The 26586-nt window shown below is 42.1% G+C and overlaps 1 protein-coding gene across 17 annotated transcripts in view; it reads right to left on the reverse strand.

Moving 5' to 3' along the window:
- KDM6A (lysine demethylase 6A) overlaps nt 1–20915 on the reverse strand; it is a 236129-nt gene extending 215214 nt beyond the window's left edge. For 3 of the 17 annotated variants that reach the window (XM_033201802.1, XM_033201801.1, XM_033201800.1), the window contains exons 1-2: nt 20357–20915; nt 20082–20145 (exon numbers count right to left, since the gene is read on the reverse strand). In XM_033201802.1, the coding sequence (XP_033057693.1) occupies nt 20082–20145; nt 20357–20517 (225 nt within the window). In that variant the 5' untranslated portion in view covers nt 20518–20915. The remainder of the gene's footprint in view (nt 1–20081; nt 20146–20356) is intronic. The other 14 variants (XM_033201806.1, XM_033201805.1, XM_033201804.1 and 11 more) reach the window with 8 other exon arrangements.
- Nucleotides 20916–26586: the final 5671 nt, after the last annotated feature.

The following is a 26586-nucleotide window of genomic DNA, read 5'->3' on the forward strand; positions in this document are numbered from 1 at the left end:
ACAAAGAAGTATATGCCATGACCAACTGGGTTTTACTCTAGGTATGCAAAGCTGGTTTAGCATTCAGAAATCAATGTTATATCAACAGGTTGAAGCAAAAAAATCACATAATCACATCAGTTGAACCAGAAAAAAACATTTAACAAAACTCAACTCCTATTCAAGATTAAAAATCTCAGCATCTTAGGAAGGAGTGGGGTGGAGATGGACTTCCTCAACTGAATAAATAGCATCTACAAAAATATCTACGATTTTAGGACAAAATATTGACTGCTTTCCCAGGAGACCATCCTGGCTAACATGGTGAAACCCTGTCTCTACTAAAAATAAAAAAAAATTAGCCGGGCGTGATGGTGGGCACCTGTAGTCCCAGCTACTCGGGAGGCTGAGGCAGGAGAATGCCGTGAACCTGGAAGGCTTAGCTTGCAGTGAGCCAAGGTTGCGCCACTGCACTCCAGCCTGGGCAACAGAGCAAGACTCCATCTCAAAAAAAAAAAAAAAAAAAACTCCCACAACAAATCAATTCACTAAGGTTGCGGGATACAAAATCAACACACGAAAATTTACATACTAACAATAAAGACCTGGAAATTTACATTTAAAATGCATCATCATTTGCAATTGCTCAAAAGAAAATGAAAACACACAGGTATAAACAAATGCTCATGCAACAAATCAAAGAAGACCTAAGTAAACAAAGAGACAACTCATGTTCATGAATTGGAAGGCTCAGTATAGCAAAAAATATATATATATACATATATATGTATATAAATTATGTCCAGGTTGATGTAATGCAATTCCTATCAAAAGCTCAGTAAGGTTTTTTTTGTTTTTGTTTTTGATTTTTGAGACAGAGTCTCGCTCTGTCGCCCAGGCTGAAGGAGTGCAATGGCGCGATCTCGGCTCACTGCAACCTCCGATTCCCAGGTTCAACCAATTCTCCTGCCTCAGCCTCCCAAGTAGCTAGGATTACTGGTGTGCACCATCACGTCCGGCTACTTTTTGTTTTTTGTTTTTGTTTGTTTTTTTGAGACAGAGTCTCGCTCTGTCACCCAGGCTGGAGTGCAGTGGCACGATCTCAGCTCACTGCAACCTCTGCCTCCTAGATCCAAGCGATTCTCCTGCCTCAGCCTCCCAAGTAGCCAGGACTACAGGTGCGTGCCACCACGCCCAGCTAATTTTTGTATTTTTAGTAGAGATGGAGTTTCACCATATTGTCCAGGCTGCTCTCAAACTCCTGACCTCAGATGATCCACCCGCCTCGGCCTCCCAAAGTGCTGGGATTACAGGCGTGAGCCACCATGCCCGGCCAATTTTTGTATGTTTTTAGTAGAGATAGGGTTTCCCTATGTTAGCCAGGTTGGTCTCAAACTCCTGACCCTAAGTAATCCACCTGCCTCAGCCTCCCAAAGTGCTGGGATTAAAGGCGTGAGCCACCGTACCCAGCCTCAAAATCCCAGCAAGCTTTCATGTAGACATAGACAAACTTACTCTAAAATCTATATGAGAAGGCAGAGACCTCAGAATAGCTAAATCGACCTTGACAAAGAGGAATAAAGTGGTGAGAATCACTACACCTGGTATTAAAGCTGTAAAAAGTAAAGTAGAGGTTCCTCTTCAAAGACTTTCCTCCCCATCTAATTAAGAACAAATAGTAACTTCTCTTAGAAGCAAAATTTATTCAAAGACCTGCGCTAACATTCTTAAACATCTGCTAGCCGTAATAGAGAAATCAATGTGATTTATGTTCTTAGCTCCCACAAGTTAGCCTATTTGCCCTGGCATGCTTATACTGGTCCAAGCAAGCATTAGGACATAGCCTGTTCCTCTTCCTTATTTAAAGGTGTTTTTACCTTTCTCAACATTCCACAAGTTACTCCTCCTTCCTTGTTCTCCTCTGCCTTTGCCTCTTTTAAAAAGTTCTAAGCTACTAGCCAATTGGGACAAATACAAAATGTGAAGTCCCGTTCCAGCCAATGGAAACTGGACACAGTAGTAGGGTCGACGTGTCAGGTTATAAATGACTCTATCTTCTTTGTTCGGTGGGTGTACTCTCGTGGCAAAACTGCTAGCGAGTGTACCCTTTCTGCAGAAAGTATAAAAATGGCCTTGCTAAGGAAATTAAATTTATGTTCAAGTGCTATTTCTTTACAGCACCCGGAAACAAGCATTTCAAACAACACCTACTATACAATGACAGTAATCAAGATAGTGTGATATTAGTGGAGGAATAAGCACGTAGACAAATCAAACAGAATAGAGAACCCAGAAACAAACCCCTACAAATACATACGCAACTATTTTTTAACAAAGATTCAAAAGCAATTCAGTGGAGAAAAAATGACCTTTACAACAAATAATGGTGGAGCAGTTGAACATCTATGGCAAAAACAAAGTTCAATTTCAACCTCACACCAGATATAAAACATGAATATAAAACTATAAAACTTTTAGAAAAAATAAATAAATAAACCTTAGGGATCTAGGGCCAGGCAACATGTTTTTATACGTCACATCAAGATCCATAAAATAAAAATTAATACATTGGACCACAATAAATTAAAAACCTTTGCTCTGCAAAAGGCTGTTAAAATCATTGAAAATTATAAAGCGGGAGAAAATATTTCCAACCACATACCTAACAAGGACTTAAATCTAGAAAATATAAAGAAAAATCTCAAAACAGTAAAAAAAAAAAAAAAAAAAAAAAATTCCAACTAGAAAATGTGCAAAAGACACAAACAGGCATTTTACCAAAGATGATATACAGATGGAAAATAAGAACATGAAAGATGTTCAGGCTGGGCGCAGTGGCTCACGCCTGTAATCCCAGCACTTTGGAAGGCCGAGGCAGGCGGATCACCTGAGGTCAGGAGTTCGAGCCAGCCTGGCCAACATGGCGAAACCTCCTCTCTACTAAAAATACAAATATTAGGTAGGCGTAGTGGCGGGTGCCTGTATCCCTACTCGGGAGGCGGAGGCAGGAAAATCACCTAATCCTGAGAGCCGGAGGTTGCAGTGAGCCAAGATTGCGCCACTGCACTCTAGGCCTGGGCAACAGAGCAAAACTCTGTCTCAAAAAAAAAAATAAAAATAAAAAATAAAAATAAAAAATGTTCAACATCACTAGCCATTAGGGAAATACACATTAAAACCGTAATGACCTATCACTACACACCTATCAAGAATATCAAAAATAAAAACAGCATGAACACCAAATGCTGGCAAGGATACAGTGAAACTGGAACACTGATCCATTGCTGGTGGAAATGTAGGTAGAACAGCTCTGGAAAACAGTTTGATGGTTTTTATAAAACTAAATATGCAACTACCAGCAATTGTACTCTTGGGCATGTAGCCCAGAGAAAACTTATGTTCACACAAAAACCTGTACACAAATGTTCATAGCAGTTTTATTCACAACAGCCAAAAACCGGAAATAACTCAGATGTCTTTCAAAGGGTAAATGATTAAAGAAACCATGATGCATCAAAAAGGAACTGCTGATACACAATACAACTTAGATAACTCTCCAAGGATATCTGCTCAATGATCAAAGGGAATTCCAAAAGGATATATACATATGATCCCACTTATATAACATTTCTGAAATGACAGAATTATACAAATGAATTTGTGGATAAATGGGTTAGTGGTTGCCAGCGGGTGGGAAGAGATGAAGGAAGGAAGTAGATACGGCTATAAAAGGGGAACAAGACATATATTTTTGGTGTGGAACTTCTCTGTCCCTTGACTATATTTCAATATCAGCATCCTGGTTGTAATATTGTACCACAGTTTTGCAAGATGCCACAGTTGGGGGAAACTGGGTAAAGCACACACTCGCTCTATTATTTCTTACAAATGCATATAAATCTACAATTCTCTCAAAATAAAAAGTCAGATTTTTAAAATAATAGATAAGTGTTGTCATTTACAGAAATATATGCATGATATCCAATCTGTCATGTGATGTCCACATCTGTAAGTAAGGACAACCAAGTCCAACAAGACAAAGAGCCAAAAACCTTACATTAGATTGTTAAGGACTCCAGCTTTCCTTCAGATAGTCAGGACCCACTTACCGCTTTTCATAGAATCATGACTATTTAAGGATTAGATCATCTATATAACCTATTAAAAGTCATCCTCTGAATGTCTGAATGCTGTTTACAACATCCTGGCCAATAGTGTCAATGCACAAACCTGGGCAACCTCAAGGACAGAAGACTCACTTAATTTTATCTATCCATTTGTCATCTTTGAAAAGCTGATTTAAAAAAAAAAAAAAAAACTTTAAAAAAAAGTTTCCTTAGGAGTTATGAGTTATACTGTGAATCTAACTTACAAACTCCGAATCTATCTTTTTAACTGATAGACTTATAATAAAAGTATAATCATACACGCACAGACACTCTCATACAGCAAAACCCAACAATAAAAGCTTACTTTCGGCTGGGTGCGGTAGCTCACGCCTGTAATTCCAGTACTTTGGGAGGCCAAGGCAAGTGGATCACCTGAGGTCAGGAGTTCAAGGCCAGCCTGGCCAACATGGCGAAACCCTGTCTCCACTAAAATTACAAAAATTAGCCGGGCATGGTGGCAACCACATGGTATTCCAGCTACTTGGGAGGCTGAGGTGAAAGAATTGCTTGAATCCGGGAGGTAGAGGTTGTAGTGAGCCAAGATTGCGCCACTGCAGTTCAGCCTGGGCAACAGAGCAAGACTCCATCTCAAAAAAATAAATAAATAATATATAAATAAATAAATAAAAGCTTACTTTCAACAGATCAGAAAGCGCCTCTGCTAATGCCAAGCGACTCTTGCTACTCTTAGGGAAACTAAGGATCCTTACTCATCTTTGTAATATCCACATGCCCAATACCTAATATATATTTATTCAATGTGATATCAATGTGTTATTTCTTATCAATTCATACCTGAGAATTCACTTAACCTTGCCATCACATGAGTTCCTAGCAAGCAGGAATATACAGTAATTATGCCTAGAATTTTAAATATCAGATATGACCTAAGAAATAACAATCCCAACTGTAAGAAAGAAGTGGTTTGGGGAAGTCAAAACACTAAAGAAATACTTTCAACCCAGTCTAAAACTAATGAAATGGTTAATCTTATATTAACAAAAACATGCAACCTAGATTAACAAAAGCAAAAAAATCTCAATTTCATTATGTGCATTCATTCAGTTTCTGATCTTAAAAGCTTGAGGCTAAAATCAAAGAAAATTATAATAATCTAAAACAAAGTTTAATCGTGCCCTCCTTCTAGGTCAAAATCTTCAAGAATTGAGTCAACCCTAAAAATACAAATAAACAACTAGCTACAATTTTGGTGTTATATAGTCATTTTGGAAATTCCTAATTCCTAGCCCTTCATTTTAAGAAATGGCAAAACTGGTGAACCATAAAAATTAAGTGATTGAAGTACGCAGAAGGTCCTAAAACTCAGGTCTCCAGTTCTCTTTTCTTTTTTGAGACAGAGTCTCGCTCTGTAGCCCAGGCTGGAGTACAGTGGCGCGATCTCAGCTCACTGCAACCTCTGCCTCCCAGGTTCAAGCAATTCTCTGCCTCAGCCTCCCAAGTAGCTGGGATTACAGGCACCCGCCACCATGCCCAGCTAATTTTTGTATTTTTAGTAGAGATGAAGTTTCACCATCTTGGCCAGGCTGGTCTTGAACTCCCGACCTCATGATCCACCCGCCTCAGCCTCCCAAAGTGCTGGGATTACAGGGGTGAGCCACTGCGCCCAGCCAGTTTTTTGTTTGTTTTTTAAAGAGACGAAGTCTCACTGTGTTGCCCAGGCTGGAGTGCACTGGCACAATCATAGCTCACCACAGCCTTAAATTCCTGGGCTCAAGAGAGTCTCCCATGTAGCTGAAACTACAAAAGAATGCCACCATGCCCAGCTAATCTTTTTAAAAATTTTTTAGAGACCAGGGGTCTCTCTACATTGCTCAGTCTGGTCCTGAACTCTTGGCCTCAGGTCTTCAGTTTTCCAATCTATTGTTCTTCCTAGGTATAACACTTACCCTCCCAAGCAAACCAGCATTTTGAGCACTCAGGCTGAAGAAACAATACTAAAGCCTATTAACTATGTTAATGACAACTATGCTTACAGGTCTTTTTCCAGTTAAAGCCATAGGTTCTCTAGGGATCAATCCACATTGTCTTCCCCTAGCATCCTTATTATTAATAGAGATTTTGAGAGAATATGTGATGTGGCCACGGAACACCACAAAACTATGTGGCAAAATTCATGCCATTTTAGTCTAACCAAGCCAGTGGGTTCTAAAGCTTTTCTTTCTCCCTGACATACTCACATCATTTACACCTCTACCCAAGAATTAGTAAAGTAAACTAACTGAAAATATTGAACTAATAGCCATAATTGAACTTCAAGGAAGATTCCCTCTACTCTCTGAAATCATACATAAAATGTACGTAGCTAAAGGGTTACTGACACTCAAGGGGTAAATGACTCCAAAAAAGCACTACTGTCCTAGCTCTATCACCAAATTTTTCATCTTTATAACAAAAATAAACATATTCTGGGCTGGGCATGGTGACTCGTCTGTAATCCCAGAACTTTCGGAGGCCAAGGCAAGTGGATCACTTGAGGCTAGGAATTTGAGACTAGCCTGGCCAACATGATAAAACCCCATCTCTACCAAAAATACAAAAAATACCGGGAGTGGTGGCATGCACCTGTAGTCCCAGCTACTCAGGAGGCTGAGGTGGAAGAATCTCCTGAACCCAGGAAGCAGAGGCTGCAGTGAGCCATGGTTGCACTACTGCACTGCAGCCTGGGGGACAGTGAGACCCTGTCTACAAAAAAAAAAAAAAAAAAAAGATATTCATTTATAAAATAAGTTAAGAAACCAAAGGCTGTACTTTTTTGAACTAATCAAGAATGCAAATTTACATATTTTCTCTCTTCTATAATAAAAACCAAGAATAAATAATGAAAATAAATGAATCTTACAAACACAAGACAGTAAGTAGGCCGGGCGCGGTGACTCCTGCCTGTAATCTCAGCACTTTGGCAGGCCGAGGCGGGTGGATCACCTGAGGTCAGGAGTTCAAGACCAGCCTGGCCAACATGGTGAAACCCTGTGTCTACTAAAAATACATAAAATTAGCAGGGTATGGTGGCACATGCCTGCAATCTCAGCTACTCAGGAGGCTGAGGCAGAAGAATCACTTGAACCCGGGAGATGAAGGCTGCAGTGAGCAGAGATCACACCACTGCACTCCAGCCTGGGCAACAGAGCGAGACTCCATTTAAAAAAAAAAAAAAAAGAAAAAAAAAACAAAAAAAAAAAGACCAGTATTTTCATATAGCAAGAGGTAAAATTAACAAAGCATTTTAACAATATACAGTATGATCTCATTTGTGTGATCAAAATATCTAACAGAATATGCTTGAAAAGTGAAAATCTACCCAATAAACTTTTATCACTGGCTGCCTCTGAAAAAAAAGAACTGAAGTGAGAGACGATGTAGGAATTTTTTTTCTTTTTTTTTGAGGCAGAGTCTCACTCTGTCAACCGAGGCTGGAATGCAATGGTGTGATCTCAGCTCACTGCAACCTCTGCCTCCCGGGTTCAAGCGATTCTCCAGCCTCAGCCTCCCAAGTAGCCAGAACTACAGGCACCCGCCACCATGCCTGGTTAATTTTTTTTGTATTTTTAGTAGAGATGGGGTTTCACTATGTTGGCCAAGCTGGTCTCAAACTCCTGACCTTATGATCTGCCCACCTCGGCCTCCCAAACTCGGCCTCCCAAAGTGCTGGGATCATAGGTGTGAGCCACCACGCCCAGCCGGAATTTGTTTTTTAATATTTGGCCATACTACTCTTCTCTGTATCGTTCCAATTTTAGTATGTGTACTGCCAAAGCAAGCACAGAGGGCGATTTTCACTGTACCATCCTTTCTGTAACTTTTCAGTTCTGTACTACGTGCAAGTATACCTATATTCAAAAAATTGCATGAAGGCATTTCAAAAGTCAAAGACAATAAGATGGCTGCAATTAGGATGGGGGCAGTGGGGATGGATGGAGGGAAACGGATTTGAGATTTGAAATGTAGGCCAGGCACAATGGCTCATGCCTGTAATCCCAGCATTTGGAGGCCAAGGCAGACGATCACTTGTGTTCCAGAATTCAAGACCAGCCTGGGCAACATAGCAGGACCTCATCTCCACAAAGAAAAAACAAAAACAAAAACAAAACAAAACAAAAAACTTAGTCGCACGTGCTGGCACATGCCTATAGTCCTAGTTACGTGGGAGGCTAAGGTGGGAGGATCCACTTGAGCCTGGGAGGTCAGGCTGTAGTGAACAGTGATCATGCCAATGCACTCAGCCTGGGTAACAAAGTGAGACTCTGTGTCAAAAAAAAAAAAAAAAAAAGTGGAAATGATGAGGCCTGGTGATTGGGAATTGAGAAAAAGAGATGTCAACAACAATTCCAAGGTTTCTGGTATGGGTAGTGGCAAATGACATTTACTAAGACAGTTAATATTAAAGACAATTATAAATTCAGTTTGCATATGTTCAGTCTGAGACACCTTCAAGATACCAAGGTAGTCAAGTAGGCAGTCAAACATGTATGTAAATTGGGAACAGGGTGAGTAAAAAGGACCTAAAACACAGCATCCTTGCAAAGACTGAGATGTGGTCAGATACAAAGTCAAAGTAGCAAGGATGTTACAAAAGCCAAGAAAAGGCCTTTTTCAAGAGCTCTTAAGTCTGCCTCCATCTCACCCCATTCCTAAACCACAGCTTTAAACTCGTCTTTTCCAAGATGTTATCATTATCCAAGATACTATCTTATACTGAGCACTTTCCATGCACCAAGCCCAATGCTACACATATTACATTTTTTCCCCTAACACAAAATGCAATAGTCGGCAGGAAATGTATCACTACTTCTACTTTACCAATGAGAAACCTGAGGCTATGAAAGATGCTTGCTTGCCCAAGCATCACACATCTAGTAAGTGGTAGGAACAGAATTCTATCCTAAAATTCATGCATTGCTATCTACCCATCGGTACTGAAGTTCCTTTCCCTTACATAGTATCCTTCTCACAGTGGCCAGTACTATTCCCATAAAACCTACTTCTGGTCATGTCACTTCACCTAATTAAAGAGTTGAGTTTAACAATGCCCCAAAACATCCTATGGCCAATAGTGATGGGGCTCCTCACATGCCCAGCTATCTTTTCCCAATCCCACTGAAACACGCTACCCTCTACCCATACCCGACTATTCACAATTCCTCAAACACCATTTAACTTTATACCTCTAACTCGTTTTTCTTTTTTTTGAGACAGTTTCACTCTTGTTGCCCAGCCTGGAGAGCAACGGCACAATCTCGACTCACCACAACCTCCACCTCCCGGGTTCAAGCGATTCTCCTGCCTCAGCCTCCCAAGTAGCTGGAATTACAGGCATGCACCACCACACCCAGCTAATTTTGTATTTTTATTAGAGGGGGGTTTCTCCATGTTGGTCAGGCTGTTCTCGAACCCCCAACCTCAGGTGATTCGCCAGCCTCGGCCTCCCAAAGTGCTGGGATTACAACAGGTGGGAGCCTCCACGCTCGGCTTATACTTCTAACTCTTTACCCTCTTTTTCCTCTTGTTACATCTACATGCCTGATAAATTTCTACTCATGTTTCATAACCAAGGCTAAATGCTGAATCTTTGTGCAGTTTCCCTTAGTCACTTCTCCAGTCAAAACCAGCTGCTCCAGGCCAGACGTGGTGGCTCACGCCTGCAATCCCAGCACTTTGGGAGGCAAAGACAGGAGGATAACCTGAGGCCAAGAGTTCGAGACCAGCCTGGCCAACATGGTGAAACCCCATCTCTACTAAAAATTAAAAAAATTAGCTGGGCATGGTGGCGCATGCTTGTAATCCTAGCTATTCGGGAAGCTGAGGCACGAGGATCACTTGAACCTGGGAGGTGGAGGTTGCAGCGAGCCAAGATCGCACCACTGCACTCCAGCCTGGACGACAGAGTGAGACTCTGTCTCAAAAAACAAACTAACCACTCCAGCAGGCATAGTGGCTCACGCCTGTAATCCCAGGATTTACAGAGGCTGAGGTGGGCAGATACCTTAAGCCCAGGAGTTAAGAGACCAGCCTGGGCAACATAGTGAAACCCTGTCTCTACAAAAAAAATACAAAAAGTAGCCAGGCTTAGTGGTTCATGCTTATAGTCCCAGCTACTCAAGAGGCTGAGACAGGAGAATCGCTTGAGTCTGGGAGGCAGAGGTTGCAGTGAGCCCAGATAGCATGGCTGCACTCAGCCTGAGTGAGTGACAGCTGACAGAGTGAGATCCTGTCTCAAAAAAAAAAAAACTAAACTGCTCCAAAATATGGAGAACTGTTGAAAACAGGAGTTCATTAAACTATCTTCAACACCCGTGCATACTTTAAATGATCCATAATAAGTTTTAAATGTTTTAATTACTCCATCATTTCAGAGCTCATAGCACTTTGCATGTATTTTTATTATTACACTTACTACATCATATGATCACTCAGTTTGTCAGCCTCTACCAACAGACTGACTGCAGCAGGGCAGAGGCCAGGTCTTATTGGTTGCCCCAGAACCTGACACAATCCCTCACCCACAGCAGCTCAACAAATGTTTCATCAATCAATCAAGCAAAGCAAAAGCTTTTGTAGTCTCATTCTGATATTTGAAATTCAAAAACCTAAAATATTTATTGAACTACTGTATCCTGAAAACAAATTTTCCCTAAAAATAAAAACTATCCAGACTCACACAACTACGATTCATAAAGTTCTTAGGAAAAATTACCTCTTGTGTCACATATTATGTAATATTCTATCACAGAACCCTATCACAATATCAAAATACAAACAAAATTCACATCACATACTCAGCTAAATGTCTTCTACTCATTTTCCAAGCAACTATTTCTTAACTTCCATATAGCAAAAAACGAGGTCCATAGATATTTGAGATTAAGAAATTATTTTACATGTAATAAGGGCATCATGGTTATGTTTCAGAAACAAATATCTATGGATTACATGACGTGACTGATTGCTGAGATGTGCTTCAAAATAACATGAGTGAGGAGCAAGATATGTATAGATGAAACAGGACTGGTCATGAGTTGCAAACTATTGAAACTGGGTGATGGTTGATTTTCAATACTTCTGAAAACACTGAAAATTTTTCCTAATAAACTTTTTTCAAAAAGAGAAAAATCCAATGAACATGTATTAAATTTACAGCCTGAAAACAACCCTTTGTCTAAAACAATTTCTTCCACTGTTCTAAACTAAAATGAAATAGATGACATTATATATACCCTTAACTGTAACCCCAACTTTGTTCCTGAGAATAAACTTAGCAGCAGCATCTTCTACTTATTCTAACAAAGACAAAATACTCAGTCAGGCATGGTGGCTCATGCTTGTAATCCCAGCACTTTGGGAGGCTGAGGCGGGGCAATCAACTGAGGTCAGGAGTTGGAGACCAGCCTGGCCAACAAGGTGAAACCTCATCTCTACTAATAACACAAAAATTAGCTGGGAGTTGTGGCGCACACCTGTAATCTTAGCTACTCGGGAGGCTGAGGCAAGAGAATCGCTCAAACCCTGGAGGCAGAGGTTGCAGTGAGTCAAGATTGTGACATTGCACTGCAGCCTGGGCAACAAGAGTGAAACTCCATCTCAAAAAAAAGACAAAATAATACCACAGAGAAAATTACAAAAAGCATACAAGAATACAATTCACATTGAATGATATCAACAGTTTTAATAATATACAGAAGTAAACAAATGATGGAATAAAAGGAAGAAATAGGTAAGAGAAAAAACAATAAAAGCTTATAGAAGAAAGTTGCAAGCAGTCTACAAATTGGCTCAGAAACCTAAAAATGTCTAACAAGGGATTACTCCCACCCTTCCAGGTGACAGTTTTTTGTGTGTGTTTTTTGTCTTTTTTTTTTTTTGAGATGGAGTCTCATTCTGTCTTCAGGCTGGAGTTCAGTGGTGCGATCTCAGCTCACTGCAATCTCCACTTCCTGGGTTCAAGCAATATTCTCCTGCCTCAGCCTCCTGAGTAGCTGGGATTACAGGCACGCACCACCACACTCAGCTAATTTTTGTATTTTTAGTAGAGACGGGGGTTTCACCATGTAGGCCAGGCTGGTCTCGATCTCCTGACCTCGTGATCTGCCCACCTCAGCCTCCCAAAGTACCGGATTACAGGCATTTGCCACCACGCCCAGCCCACTTAGTTCTTAATCAGGTCCCAAGTATCAGCCTGTGCCAATTCAGACCCAAAAGTAAAGTCAGCAATGAAATGCTAAAGATCAAAACGAAGAATGAGTGCAGTGACTATCACAAAGCCATCTAAAACACAAAGAAATAGGACCTAACTGGCTACATCTCTACTTCATTCACTCCTACCCTCACTGAAGGACCATCAAGTTCAAAAGTATCCCAACTGGAGACTGTAATAAATGAAACAAGGCCTTTACAAATATCTCTTCTAACTGTAGTCATGGTAGTTTAAACCCGTTTTTAGTCAACCAAAATATAACACTGTGGTGTACTCACTTATCAGTGTTTTTTTTTTTTTTTTTTTTGAGACGGAGTCATGCTCTGTTGCCCAGGATGGAGTGCAGTGGTGTGTTCTCGGTTCACTACAACCTCCACCTCCTGGGTTCAAACAATTCTCCTGCCTCAGCTTCCTGAGTAGCTGGGATTACAGGCGCCTACCACCATGCCTGGCTAATTTTTTGTGTTTTTAGTAGGGATGGGGTTTTGCCATGTTGGCCAGGCTGGTCTTGAACTCCTGACCTCAGTTAATCCACCCGCCTTGGCCTCCCAAAGTGCTGGGATTATAAGCATGAGCCACCACGCCTGGCCTTATTGTATTATTTTTAAGGTAATATACGTCTATGGTGTTCTTAAAAAAAAAAAAGACAGTATAGAAATCTATAAAACAGTTTAAAATCTCCCCTCCTTCTCATCCCAAAAGTGTCTTGTACTCCAAGACGACCATTAAGTACTTATTGAGTGTCCTTCCAAACTGTCAGAGAATTTAAATTGACCCATGAACACTCATTTAAGAATCTCAAGAACTCATAACAAGGTAAACATTACTACAGAATGAAATCAAAGAAGGACAGAACACACAGCAGATCATCCTTTGAACATCTGCTAAAAGCTAAAATGTGATTTTTTTATTTATTTTTTTGAGACGGAGTCTCACTCTGTCACCCACGCTGGAGTGCAGATGCACCATCTTGGCTCACTGCAACCTCTGCCTCCCGGGTTCAAGCAATTCTCCTGTCTCAGTCTCCCGAGTAGCTGGGGCTACAGGCGCCCGCCACCACGCCCAGCTAATTTTTATATTTTTAGTAGAGACATGGTTTCACCATATTGGTCAGGCTGGTCTCAAACTCCTGACCTCAAGTGATCCGCCCGCCTTGGCCTCCCAAAGTGCTGGGGTTACAGGTATGAGCCACAGCATCCAGCCTTAAAATGTGATTTTTAAATCATATTTTCCTAAACAAAATTATAAGACGTCTTGCTAACATCTAAATCAAGAAATACCAACTCCAAGAAACACAATCAACAAACAATCCCCATCTTTAAAAGACATTCTAACTTGTGAATTGTTAAATTTACCTTTCTCATAAACTTTCAGAGTATTTCACATTTTTCTTTTCCCAAAGATGTTCCTGTGTTAGTCATCCTTAAACTTATCTCACCCCTCTCAAAGAACTTAAGTTCAACACGAGCAAGAAATATCTGTTATCTTCATACTAACTGCATAGAAGACGTGCACTTAGTGTACATTAATATACTGTTTTAATTTACTGTCATGATAATTTACAAACCAATGTGGAAAACTGATAAAATTACATGTGAAGTTTCAATATGAGTACTTAAGACTGTCAATTATGCACTCATTAAATAAACTTCATTAATTAACTAATCTACAAATAATACATGTGAGTCCTAAACAGCCTAACCACTATTTCAGTTCTTAGACAAACTGGTGGTGTTTTCTTAACATAAATTAGCTCTCTAGATAACACATTTCAAAAATATTATTAATAATGCAGTGTTATCAGTCATTAACATCAATTTCAAAGAGTTCAAAGTATCACAATGAATTTCAAAGTAAAAATAAACTTAACAGAAATCCTTTCAAAGATGCAGAATATTCGTACTATGTAAACAAAAACTGTTACATAATTTAAGTCAGAGTAAGACTTACTCTGCAGCTAGCCAAGCAACGAACTTTCATTTTGGTTTAAAGTGCATGACCCATCACTTCACCTAAGTCACAAAAATTCATCTCTCAGGCAGTTTTCCTTAGCAACTTAAGATACTGGCCAGGTGTGGTGGCTCACACCTGTAATGCCAGCACTTTAGGAGGCCACAGCGGGTGGATCACATGAGGTCAGGAGTTTGAGACCAGCCTGGCCAACATGGTGAAACCCCACCTTTACTAAAAACACAAAAATTAGCCGGGTGTGGTGGCAGGCACCTGTAATCCCAGCTACTCGGGAGGCTGAGGCCTAAGAATCACTTGAACCTGGGAGGCCGAGGTTGCAGTGAGCCGAGATCACTCTACTGCACTCCAGCCTGGGAATAGTGCCAGACTGTGTCTCAAATTAAAAAAAAAAAAAAAAAAGTGGCCGGGCGCGGTGGCTCAAGCCTGTAATCCCAGCACTTTGGAGGCCGAGACAGGCGGATCACGAGATCAGGAGATCGAGACCATCCCGGCTAACACGGTGAAACCCCGTCTCTACTAAAAACACAAAAAAACTAGCCTGGCGAGGTGGCAGGCGCCTGTAGTCCCAGCTACTCGGGAGGCTGAGGCAGGAGAATGGCGTAAACCCGGGAGGCGGAGCTTGCAGTGAGCTGAGATCCGGCCACTGCACTCCAGCCTGGGCGACAGAGCGAGTCTCCATCTCAAAACAAAACAAAACAAAACAAAAGAAGTATCTAGAGGTGGCAGTCAAATGCTCTCTAGCTATTTCAATTTGTAATTGATTCAACAGAAAGAACTATTCACTGAAAAAGAAAACCAGAACTTTAAAAGTGCCTGTTTATGTACTGCTACAGTTCTAATTTGTGCCTAAATATGCAAACATGTTCTATAATCTTAGTATACCTTTATTACCAGGGACATATCAAAACTTTAGGAAATATCAAGTATATAAGACTTTGTCCACGTAAAAAATAAGACTACAAGTGTTCAGAAGACAATCTTCCAAACTAGAAAACTCTTTAAAACATATTAAATTGAAGACCTAATTTTCAAATACACAGCATGACATTATTCTATGGTTACTTCTTTTGGGTTTTTTTTTTTTTTTTTTTTGAGACAGGGTCTCATGACTTTTCTAACCAAAACACTAGCCATCTTTAGCACTGGAAACGAATTTACAGGTGAGCATCCCCATCTGAAAATCCAAAATCTAAAATTGTTGAGTACCAACATGACACTCAAAGGAAACACTCATTGGAGCATTTTGGAATTCAGATTTTCGGATTAGAGAATGCTCAACTGGTATGTATTCTGCAAATATTCTGAAATCCAAAAAAATCCCAAATCCGAAACACATCTGGTTCCAAGCATTTTGGATAAAGGATACTCCACCTGTATCCCTTTAAGCGCCAGCAAACAAAAAACACACATAAATGAGGATGTTTTTAACCAACATCCAAATATTACGGTTTTAAAAAGCCACCTCTAGAACTGACCTAATAACTTCCCCCACCAAACATGCCAGCAAACCAAATTTAAGAAAATATGTTTCAATGGATCTTAAACTACTACTTCTATTATCAAAAAAATTTAAAACACCAACTGTTTTAATGCTAGTATGTCCTAGGGAAAAAAGCACATACATTTTTAAGTGATATACAATCTATAACTTCTAAGTATTTTGTATAATCTTTCTACTAACAGAATTACCAAAAAAAGTTCCAATAAGAGTATTTAAGAAAAACTTAAAAATAAGATACTTTGGTCAAAACTGTGTAAGTATTTTAGCAATAGTTCCCTGACACAGATAAGATTCCCCAGTCCCCAAGCATATTACTATAACTATCTTGATAGTACTACTATATTTAAACTATTACATTTATGGTATATTCCTATATACTCTAACTCAAATCCTTACTCTACTTAAAAAAAAAAAAAATTACCCCAAAAGGTTTTCAAAACTGTACTAAAAAAGTCACAAGTTAATTTATGTTAAAATATTTTGCTTACTTTTCAATAACTCCACTGAAATTTTAAAAAGAAGAATCTTGAATTATTACATTACCAGAAGATTAAGGGTCAGCACTGAAGAGCAAACTGTTCAAGATCACGCTATATTACAAGAACTCTAATTACGCAGGCTCTAGCTGTTCACAACCTTAAAGACATTACCAAAAAATAATAATATTATTAACTACTTTATTTTTTAATCCAAAACCCCAGGCATTGTATATCAAATGGCCATCCTACAAACAAAAAATTATTTCAACGACTCTAATATAACTGAATCTGACAAAAACATTTGGGAGACGATGAGAAATCAGTGGTCTGGATAAACAATCTGCACACCTGGAAAAAGGAATACACATATACATATGTACAAACGCATACATATACATATGTATACATATATGCATATGTCTATATACATGTGTATACATATATACATATATGTATATATACGTGTGTATACATATAAATACATGCATGTGTGTAAGCACATGTATAAATATATACATACGCAGACATATACACATACATACACATATATACATATGCATACATATATACATACGTGCATATGTAGACATGTATATGTATGTGTATACATGTGCATATGTATACACACATACATATCTACATATGCACATATGTACATACGCATATTATACATACACATATTAAATATGTATATACATATATGTATGCATGTGTGTATATGTATATGCATATTATATATGCATGCATGTGTATGTACATATATGCGTATGTACACGTGTGTATGTGTATATACGTGTGTACACATATGTATGCATGTGTATATATACGTATACACATATGTATATACATATATGCATATACATATGCACATGTGTATACATATGTGTATACGTATATACATACGTATACATTTGTGTATATATACGTATATATGTTAAGGGGCAAGTAAGAGACTCATATTTAATGCTTTCAGCTTTCTAAAGCTTTTAGGTCAACAGTTTTTTTAACATACAAATGTGAATTTTAAAAACTTGAAAGAAAATCCAATAATATACATAGGAACAAGAATTTTTGAAAACAATAGTAATAGCTAAATTTCTGCCAGAAAGGAAAAAAGTTATACAAAATGCAGACTAAATTGGAGCGGGGGCGGGGAGGGGGGCATGGCAGGGCAAAAATCAAAGCTAAAAACGTAATTCTGGGAGTTACTCAATTCCATTATCTGCCCTCAGGAAAGTAGCCTAAACCTGCCCAGTAAAGAAAAACCAACTCTTAAGACTTTCAGAGAATAAGAATTCTGAATTCTGAAACCAACATAACTCAACATTCCACAAAAAAATACTGCTTCGAGGACTGTTAAGAAGGATGAAACTAAATAATTCAATACTTCCTATAGCAGGACTCAAGCTCATTCACTTCATTCAGAATCCAATTCAAACAGAGGGTGCAAAGTTATATAATGTCAAGCTTTACATTACACACCCCACTGGTATGTTCAGACTCACAAAGATGCAACCAAGAACTATATGCGGTTGCAAGCACATATCACAGAATGTTTTATTTTAATGTTAAGGCTGATGAATCTTGTCCTAAGCAGGTAGGACCTCACAAGCACTGAGTCTGAAGCAATGAAGATTTTTTTTTTCTTAGTTTAACAAACTACTTAATCGTTCATCAAATTACCCCATATATCATGAAGCCCCCAAACATAGTGAAGCTTCACTAGTTTTTCTTTTTTAACATGCATTCAAACATCAAGTAATGCACAACTTGCCAAAAATATTTGAAAATGGTTAATTTTTTAAAATTTAAACTTGTTAGTGCATAATAACTGCAGTTTAATATTACAATCTGAAATTCAATGCTAAGCACTATTCACCGTGAATCTATCTGAATATGAGCATTCTAAGACATAAAATCAACTAGCATTTTACACATTCTCAACATAAAACATCAGATTCCATTTATTTTTTCATCACCATAAGCAAAAGCAATCGATTTGGCCAAACTTTTCCAAGTGAATTATCTTTGCAAGCAATTTTATCAATCCATGTTAGACCAGCAATAATCCCTCCAAAACAAAATAATGCTCTTTGAATTTAAATCATGTTTAATCTTTTGTAATAACAACTTTGACAGCAGTCAAATATTTTTAAATAAAATACTTTAAATACTCAAATTGGGGAAAAAAACTTTTAAGGCAGGAGACCAACAATTACTGACGCTTAAATCTTTCCAGAGCTAGTCACTGTTCATTTTTACAACAATAATTGCAATGAAGCCAATTAATACCTATGTAGTCAAAGTTTAATTCAAGTTTTCTGTATCGGTCAAAGGGGCTAGGCTTACTGAAAAGCATTATTTCCATTTAGTTTTCTGATCATTATTATATGCAATAAAACTCCTTATAATTACTTTGAAACAAAAACAAATTTGTAATTACAGATAAAAAGGAATTGATGACTCTGCTAAACCAAGCTACAGACAAAAACTCAGAACAAAAAAAAATCAACTTAAGAATAAAATGTTGGACTTATTTCAAACTTCCGTCTCAACTGTAACAATAAAGCTAGGTGTCAAATGCAAAGCTATGATTTCAGCTAGAAAAGAAAATGTCTAACGGATGCAACACCCATAGCACACACTCCAACTTTCACGGTCCCAATTACGAAGAAAGTATTCAAATATCATTGCAATCAGATTTTGGTCAGGAAATATAAATTGATGCCTAGAGATTGAGATTCCAGCCTTTGTTCAATAGCTTACGGATGGGTAACTAAATGTGCTACAGGTTGATAAGCATTTACCAGGCTTATGCATGCTGCTTCCAAGCTTGTGAAAGGTACAAGAATTCTATATGCAAATAATCTTGGGTAATTTTTTTTTAAACACCACTGAGCTACACACTCCGAAGGAAAGGCTTATTCACGGCTACTATTTATTTCCATGTTTACCTCTACTCCCTCCCCCCAACCCCCCCTTCACTTTCTCCTCCACCTGTCCCGCCATCTTGGGCCGATAGGAGCAGCCATTACTTAACTAAATGACAGTGCCAACAACTTTCCACACAAATAAACAGAGACTACACCCCGAATCCTCCCCAGTCTCCCCTGTCAGACACTCAGGAAATGAGGCTCCAGGAAGAGAACACATTTACAAATAACTATGGTATTTCTATGCCAAAAAGACCCAAAAAGTAAACAAGTCACCTAACTTCAGGTAACACACATTGCGATCGAGATACATGTCAACAGCCCAATGCAAACTCTTCACCGACCTAAACTCCGTGAAACTTCCACCTTCTGGGAGCGGGGACACAAGAAAGCCTAAAACATTTGGTTAGCAGTAGGCATCACGAACAGCCTGCTTGAAGGAAAAGAATTTTTTAAACCCGTGAGAGGCAAGTTAAGTCCGGAATTTGGGGAAATCTGAACACATTCACGATCCCTTGACCCTAAACATGCACCTCGAAGATCATCGGCCTATCCCCAAAAAGCTGTAAAATAGCAGGCAGTTTTGTCGACCCAGTTGAGCCCGGCCCCAAAGCGATCCCGTCTCTGTTCCTCCAGCTACAAGAGGAAAAGAGCAATTTCGCAAGGGAGCAAGCTGGGTACCCGTGGGTGGGGGGAGAGCAGAGGCAGGAAATAGTTTTCCGGAAGCCCCTCGACCATCGTCCGCGGCCACAATGAGCGCAGACCCGGCCGCGGGGCCCGGGGCGAGCGCGGCGCCGGCCGGGGAGACGGTGTCCGCGCTCCGACTCGCAGCTGCCTTACCTTGCCCAGTAGGGCCTTAGTCCTGGCGCCATCTTCATGAAACCTCACGAACCCGAAGAGGCGGCTGTGGGAAGAGACACAGGCTACTCGTTAACGCTCCGGGAACGCCACCGACCCGTCCCTGCCCGAGCCCGAGGCCCCGGCGGAGGCGGCGCGAAGAGCGCCAAACCGAGGTGCCCGCCCCGCCGCCGCCAGAGACAAGCCGCGCTCGGGCCTCCCGGGAGAGCGGCTACTGCCCGTCCGGAGCCGACCGGGCGAGTGACGGCGGCCCGTACCTGTCCAGTCCGCCGAGCGCCTCCCTCTCCTCGGCTGTCAGGCTGGGGGACGCCTCCTCGCTCTCGCCGCTCGCTTTTCCCGCCGCCATTTTCTTTTCCTCATCACCGAAAGCGGCGGCGGCAGCGGCGGCGGTAGCGAGCGACACTCCGCAGGATTTCATGGAAACGCAGCGAATTCACAACTCCAACGCCGACACCCCCCTCGGACCGGGGCCCGCAATGACGCCCCCAATCTGCGCGCGGGACCAGCACACCAACTTTATCGCCGCCTCCTCCTCCGCCGCGGGCGGCGGCGACGAAAAATCCCAACGCGGCGGCGGTGAAGGCGGCGGCGGCAGGGGCTGCGGAGCCCCCGGGTCGGCAGCGGCGGCTTTCGGCTGTAGGGTCACATCGCGGGGTTGGGCAAGGGGCAGCCACGGGCGGGGACGGCGGGAACGGCCGGAGCGCGCGGGGCTGGGGAGCACTGGGGGGATTCGTTGGAGACACAAACTTCCCCGGCACCAGCACAAAGTTGTTGTAATTGTGTCACACAGCGAACCCCACGCCGCCGCCGTGACCCCCCCTCCCCGCCCGACTGGCGCCACCAATCGGCGCGGCCCGCACGACTCACGTGACCTTTGTTGACTCACGTCAGCCGTGGCTCCACTTAACTTGCTAGCTGCCCGAGCCCCGCCCACCGAGGCCGCCACCGAGAGGGGAGCGGGACGCAGGCCAATTCCGGCCGGTGGTTGGCTGCTGGGCGCGTCTGTCGGGGGAAGGGTTGTCACCGAGAGGGAGCTTCCTGTTAGGTTGTGCTGGTTAAATACACCGGGGCAGAGAATGGAGGGTCCGGGCCGTGTCACCTCGGGAACCGCGGCGGGCTTTGGAGGGGGAGGGGAGTGGTGGGGAAGGGCGAGGTCCGGCGGCGGCCGCGAGCGGCGGGCGAAGACGCCAAGGACGGCCTTTGCCTGCCTGGGAGCTCTGGGATGTGCCCAGACCGCGGCTCCGGGCGTCCCGCGCGCGTTCCAGGGGTCCCGGGACCCCACAGGGCCTGGTACGGGTCGCGTAGCCGGGAGGCGGTGCACGGCCCTCGACCTCTGCCCTCCGAAGAAGGCTCAGACTTTTGGCACTGCTGGAAATAATGGCCTCCGCGAGGAGTGCGCTTGGGGAGCGGCTGCCGGCCCAGTGCCCCACGGTCCGGGTGCCGCCCTAGGCCAGACCTGCGCTGGCAGCCCCGACCACCTCACCCGCGCCGAAAGTGAAGGGGGACAGGCTCCCCTGACCCCCGCCCATACGCCCCAGGCCGGAGGGAATGAAGAGTCGCCCGCGGGGTCTGGCTTGCCAACCGTGGCTCCCCACCGCCAAAGGTCTGTCTGTTGGCGGCACTTTGGGGCCAGATTTTCGTGCTGTGTTTACCCTGTGTCTTATCAGTAGTTCATTACAGTCTTACAAGAAAAAGCAATGAGAAATTGTTAAGCGGGATCTGCAGAATATTGGGTTCTATTGCCGTGATTTCAGTGGAGTCTTCTTACAAAAGTAGGGACTACTTGTGGACAGACCTGAGAGAAGACATTAAATCCTCATCACAGCTGGTGGCCCAGGAAAGCCTTTCTATCCCCCAAAACCTGCAGGTTTGTAACCCCTAGACAACAGTAACACTTTGTTCTGTCTCTCAGGTGCAGGGGAAAGGCTTTAGTCTGACTTTTAATCTTTAGTATAAGTGGGAAAAAAAACAGGCCTTCTTTCGACTACTCTTCTCAAAAGGCAAATTTATTTACTAAGCTGTATGTCATAACAGGGATAGGAAAAAATTAATGGACACGTAAAGACAAGATTCTCTTTATAAACGGAGTTTTGTATATTTTCAATAGGTTTTCCAACTGTAACCAATAAAAATGATATATTTAAACTTGGATTTCAAAATATGACAAAGACAGTTCAGTGCTGACCCAGTAATTCCTACCAGTATTAAGTGGGAAGCTATGGGAATCCCAACTGATTTTGCACATAGTTTTAAATTGTTCCCCTGAGACTAGTAACTAGACGAACAAACTGTAGTTTTGTATAGATTATAGTTCATGTTTAATTACTTCCTCTGAAACACCTTTTTCTTTATGATACTCCATTTTGCTTGAATGAGTGTGTACAAAGAGCCAAATCTTTTCTACGTCTAAATTAATACATTGTTAACTTGGTCGCAAATGGTGACATTCAAAGCCAAGGAAATGTTGACCCCACTAATTCGCTCGCACACTCTCATACACACACACACACACTTGCACAAGCACAGATAGACATTTTGCTGGTATTTGACTATCTCCCTGAAGTTGGCAGTTCCGGACTCAGGTCCTTTTCAAGGATTATAAGGTTACCCAATCCCGGCCGGGCTCGGTGGCTCACGCTTGTAATCCCAGCACTTTGGGAGGCCGAGGCAGGTGGATCAGGAGGTCAGGAGTTCGAGGGCAGCCTGGCCAATATGGTGAAACCCCATCCCTACTAAAAATACAAAAAACAAAATTAGCCGAAATGGCACACGCCTGTAGTCCCAGCTACTTGGGAGGCTGAGGCAGAAGAATTGCTTGAACTCGGGAGGTGGAGGTTGCAATAAGCCGTGATTGTGCCACTGTACTCTAGCCTGGGGGACAGAGTGAGACCCTATCTCAAAAAAAAAAGAAAGCGGCCAAGCGCGGTGGCTCAGGCCTGTAATCCCAGCACTTTGGGAGGCCGAGGTGGGCGGATCACGAGGTCAGGAGATGGAGACCATCCTGGCTAACACAGTGAAACCCTGTCTCCACTAAAAATACAAACAATTAGGGGGCCGTGGTGGTGGGCGCCTGTAGTCCCAGTTAATCGGGAGTCTGGGGCAGGAGAATGGTGTGAACCCGGGAGACGGAGCTTGCAGTGAGCCGATATTGTGCCACTGCACTCCAGCCTGGGCGACAGTGAGACTCCGTCTCAAAAAAAAAAAAAAAAAAGGCCGGGCGCAGTGACTGACACCTGTAATCCCAGCACTTTGGGAGGCCAAGGCGGATCACGAGGTTAGGAGATGGAGACCATCCTGGCTAACACAGTGAAAACCACCTCTACTAAAAATACAAAAAATTAGCCAGACATGGTGGCGGTCGCTTGCAGTCCCAGCTACTTGGGAGGCTGAGGCAGGAGAATGGCACGAACCCAGGAGGCGGAGTTTGCAGTGAGCCAAGATCGCACCACTGCACTCCAGCGTGGGTGCCAGAGCGAGATTCCGTCTCAAAAAAAAAAAAAAAAAAAAGGCTACCCACCCTCCACTCCTCAAAACCTTTCTTTCCACTATTACTATGTAATAGCAGAACAGCAAGGAGTGGATGCAATGGGTGGGAGTTGGAGTGAGGCAGACCTGGATTCGAATCCTTGCTCTACACAGGCTGTGTGACCTTGAGAAAGTTACATGTCCTCTAGGCCGGTGCTCTATGTCTATTTCAACTGCAAGGATCTATCCTCCATCATCAAGCATGGGACAAATTTCATATGGTAACCTAAGTCCTTGCATGATACACATGTTACATAGTGTGTTATCTGTCAAATGTATGTAGCCTATAAGGTTTAGATGTTTAACTGGAGAGAGAAATAGGGACATACAATAAATGATTTTATAATAAATTTCCATGAAAAGTGAATCTGAAAACCCCACTGGAAGGCAGAGTAGTGCAGCTAAAGGAGCATGAATCGTGGAATCATACAGATCTAGGTTCAGATCCTACCTCTACCACTTGATAGCTAGGCAGACTTGAACAACTTAGTCTAATTTGAGCTTCAGTTCTCTCATATGTGAAAAAGAGAAAATACAGCCACTTTATAACATTATTTTAGATGCCATAAGTAGGTAAGTGGCCAGACAACATATAGAGATTCAAAACCTCAATAAAATAGGAAGGCTGGAATTTCCAAAATTTTTTCTTGCTTTCACAATCTGGGTTCTAAATTTATTATTACTCTACCCATCACTTCCTCCTTATCCCTCCACAACCTCACTATAAACCCAACACATAAGCAGTCCTAAGTACTTTATAATTGAGGCATATAACCGCAGTATTGCTACATCTCTCGTTTATTCTAAACTTCGGCCTTATAAGCCAGGCACGGTGGCTCATGCCTATAACCCCAGCACTTTGGGAGGCCGAGGCGAGCAGATCACCTGAAGTCGCTAGCTCCAGACCAGCCTGGCCAACATGGTGAAACCCCGTCTCTACTAAAAATACAAAAATTAGCCAAGCGTGGTGGTACATGCCTGTAATCCCAGCTACTTGGGAGGCTGACGCAGGAGAATCGCTTGAACCTGGGAAGCATAGGTTGCAGTGAGCCAAGATCACGCCATTGTACTCCAGCCTGGGCAACAGAGCAAGACTCCATCTCAAAAAAAAAAAAAAGAACATTCATCCTTATATCACTTAGTACTGATTCTTTTTCATAATTCTAAATACACCAGGAGCTGGGGAAAGTTTAATCTGAATTTAGCAAATTAATACGACTAATATATGTATAGATAAATCAATATATATAAAATTATATAAATCTAGCTAAGTCAGATTACAGACTAAGTACATAATTTGTAGCAGTATTATATTAAAGTTATGTAAGTACCATCCACTAATTAGAGGAGGAACCCATTTAAGTTATAGGAAAATAATGTGACTTTCTTTTAAACAACGTAATATTTAACCTGAAGCATTTAGGAATATCTAGTGTGTTTATAATGTCAGTGCCATATAACTTTACAGATAATAAAAACTCACATAACAGAGTCATAGTTTATCTAATCTTATCAACAGAACTATACATAAATGTCACGATCAAAAATAGGTTCAAAAAAATTTACCAGTTCTTCCCATACTTACTTATCATTGTCATAGAGACTATCCAACTGAAGCCAGAACACAAAAATGACAGAAATAAATATAGGTTAGGTTTGAGCAGAGACAGGGAGCCAAGTATAAATGGACTTTCAGTTATGAAAACTTCAGTTATCAGAATAGAGCTAGGACTGCTAGGAGATGCCTGGACTCGTACCTTCACCAGGCTGTAATGAGGCACCTCACATCCCACCCCCGCCCCCCAACACACACACACAACGCAGTAGGCAGCCTGGACTTCCACCCAGCAGTTATGAGGGGTCAGTACCCCACCCTGCTGAATTAATGTCAGAGTCGTCAAAATTTTCATCACTGCCCAGTGGTATACTACCACCCCCCATTGTATCAGTGGAGGGGAAGCAATGTAGGGAGCAATAATGAGGGACTCCTACAGCACCCAGCTAGGGTGAATGGAGGCCTCAATCTAGGCCTAGCAGAGAGCCAGAGCTCCCATCCCCACAAAGCAATAACAAGGAGACATTACACTCATTGTCAACCAAGATTGAGTGGGAAACCTGGACTTTCACCCACATCTGGCGGTAACAAGAGAGTGTCCCCTTTCCCCCCACCAGAGTAATGTCAGAGGAGATCTGCTAAAATACAAGATTTAAAAAAGATCTAGAGTCTTGACCGGGCGCGGTGGCTCATGCCTGTAATCTCAGCACTTTGGGAGGTGAAGGCGGGTGGATCAACTGAGGCCCAGAGTTGGAGACCAGCCTGACCAACATGGTAAGACCCTGTCTCTACTGAATACAAAAAAAAATTAGCTGGGCGTGGTGGCGCATGCCTATAATCCCAGCTACTTGGGAGGCTGAGGCAGGAGAATGGCTTGAACACCGGAGGCAGAGGTTGCAGTGAGCCAAGATTGTGCCATTGCACTCCAGCCTGGGCAACAGAGTGAAACTCCGTCTCAAAAAAAAAAACTAGAGTCTCAGAACACTGCCCAAAATATCCAGGTTTCAATCAAAAAATTACTCATCATAGCAAGACCCAGGATAATTTAAAATGAGAAAAGGTCAACAGATGCAAACACTAAAGTGAATCACATGTTTAAATGATCTAACAAGGGCTGGGCATGGTAGCTCACGCCTGTAATCCCAGCAATTTGGGAGGTCAGGCGGAAGGATCACCTGAGGTCAGGAGATCGAGACCAGCCTGGCCAACATGGCAAATCCCTGTCTCTACTAAAAATACAAAAATTAGCTGCGCATGATAGCGCACTCCTGCAATCCCAGCTACTACTTGGGAGGCTGAGGCAGGAGAATTGCTTAAACCTGGGAGGCAGAGCTTGCAGTTAGCCAAGATCATGCCACTGCACTCCAGTCTGGACAACAGAGTGAGACTCTGTCTCAAAAACAAAAA

The sequence above is a fragment of the Trachypithecus francoisi genome, unplaced genomic scaffold (assembly GCF_009764315.1).
Source record: "Trachypithecus francoisi isolate TF-2019V2 unplaced genomic scaffold, Tfra_2.0 Lachesis_group6, whole genome shotgun sequence".
Classification (NCBI taxonomy): Eukaryota; Metazoa; Chordata; class Mammalia; order Primates; family Cercopithecidae; genus Trachypithecus; species Trachypithecus francoisi.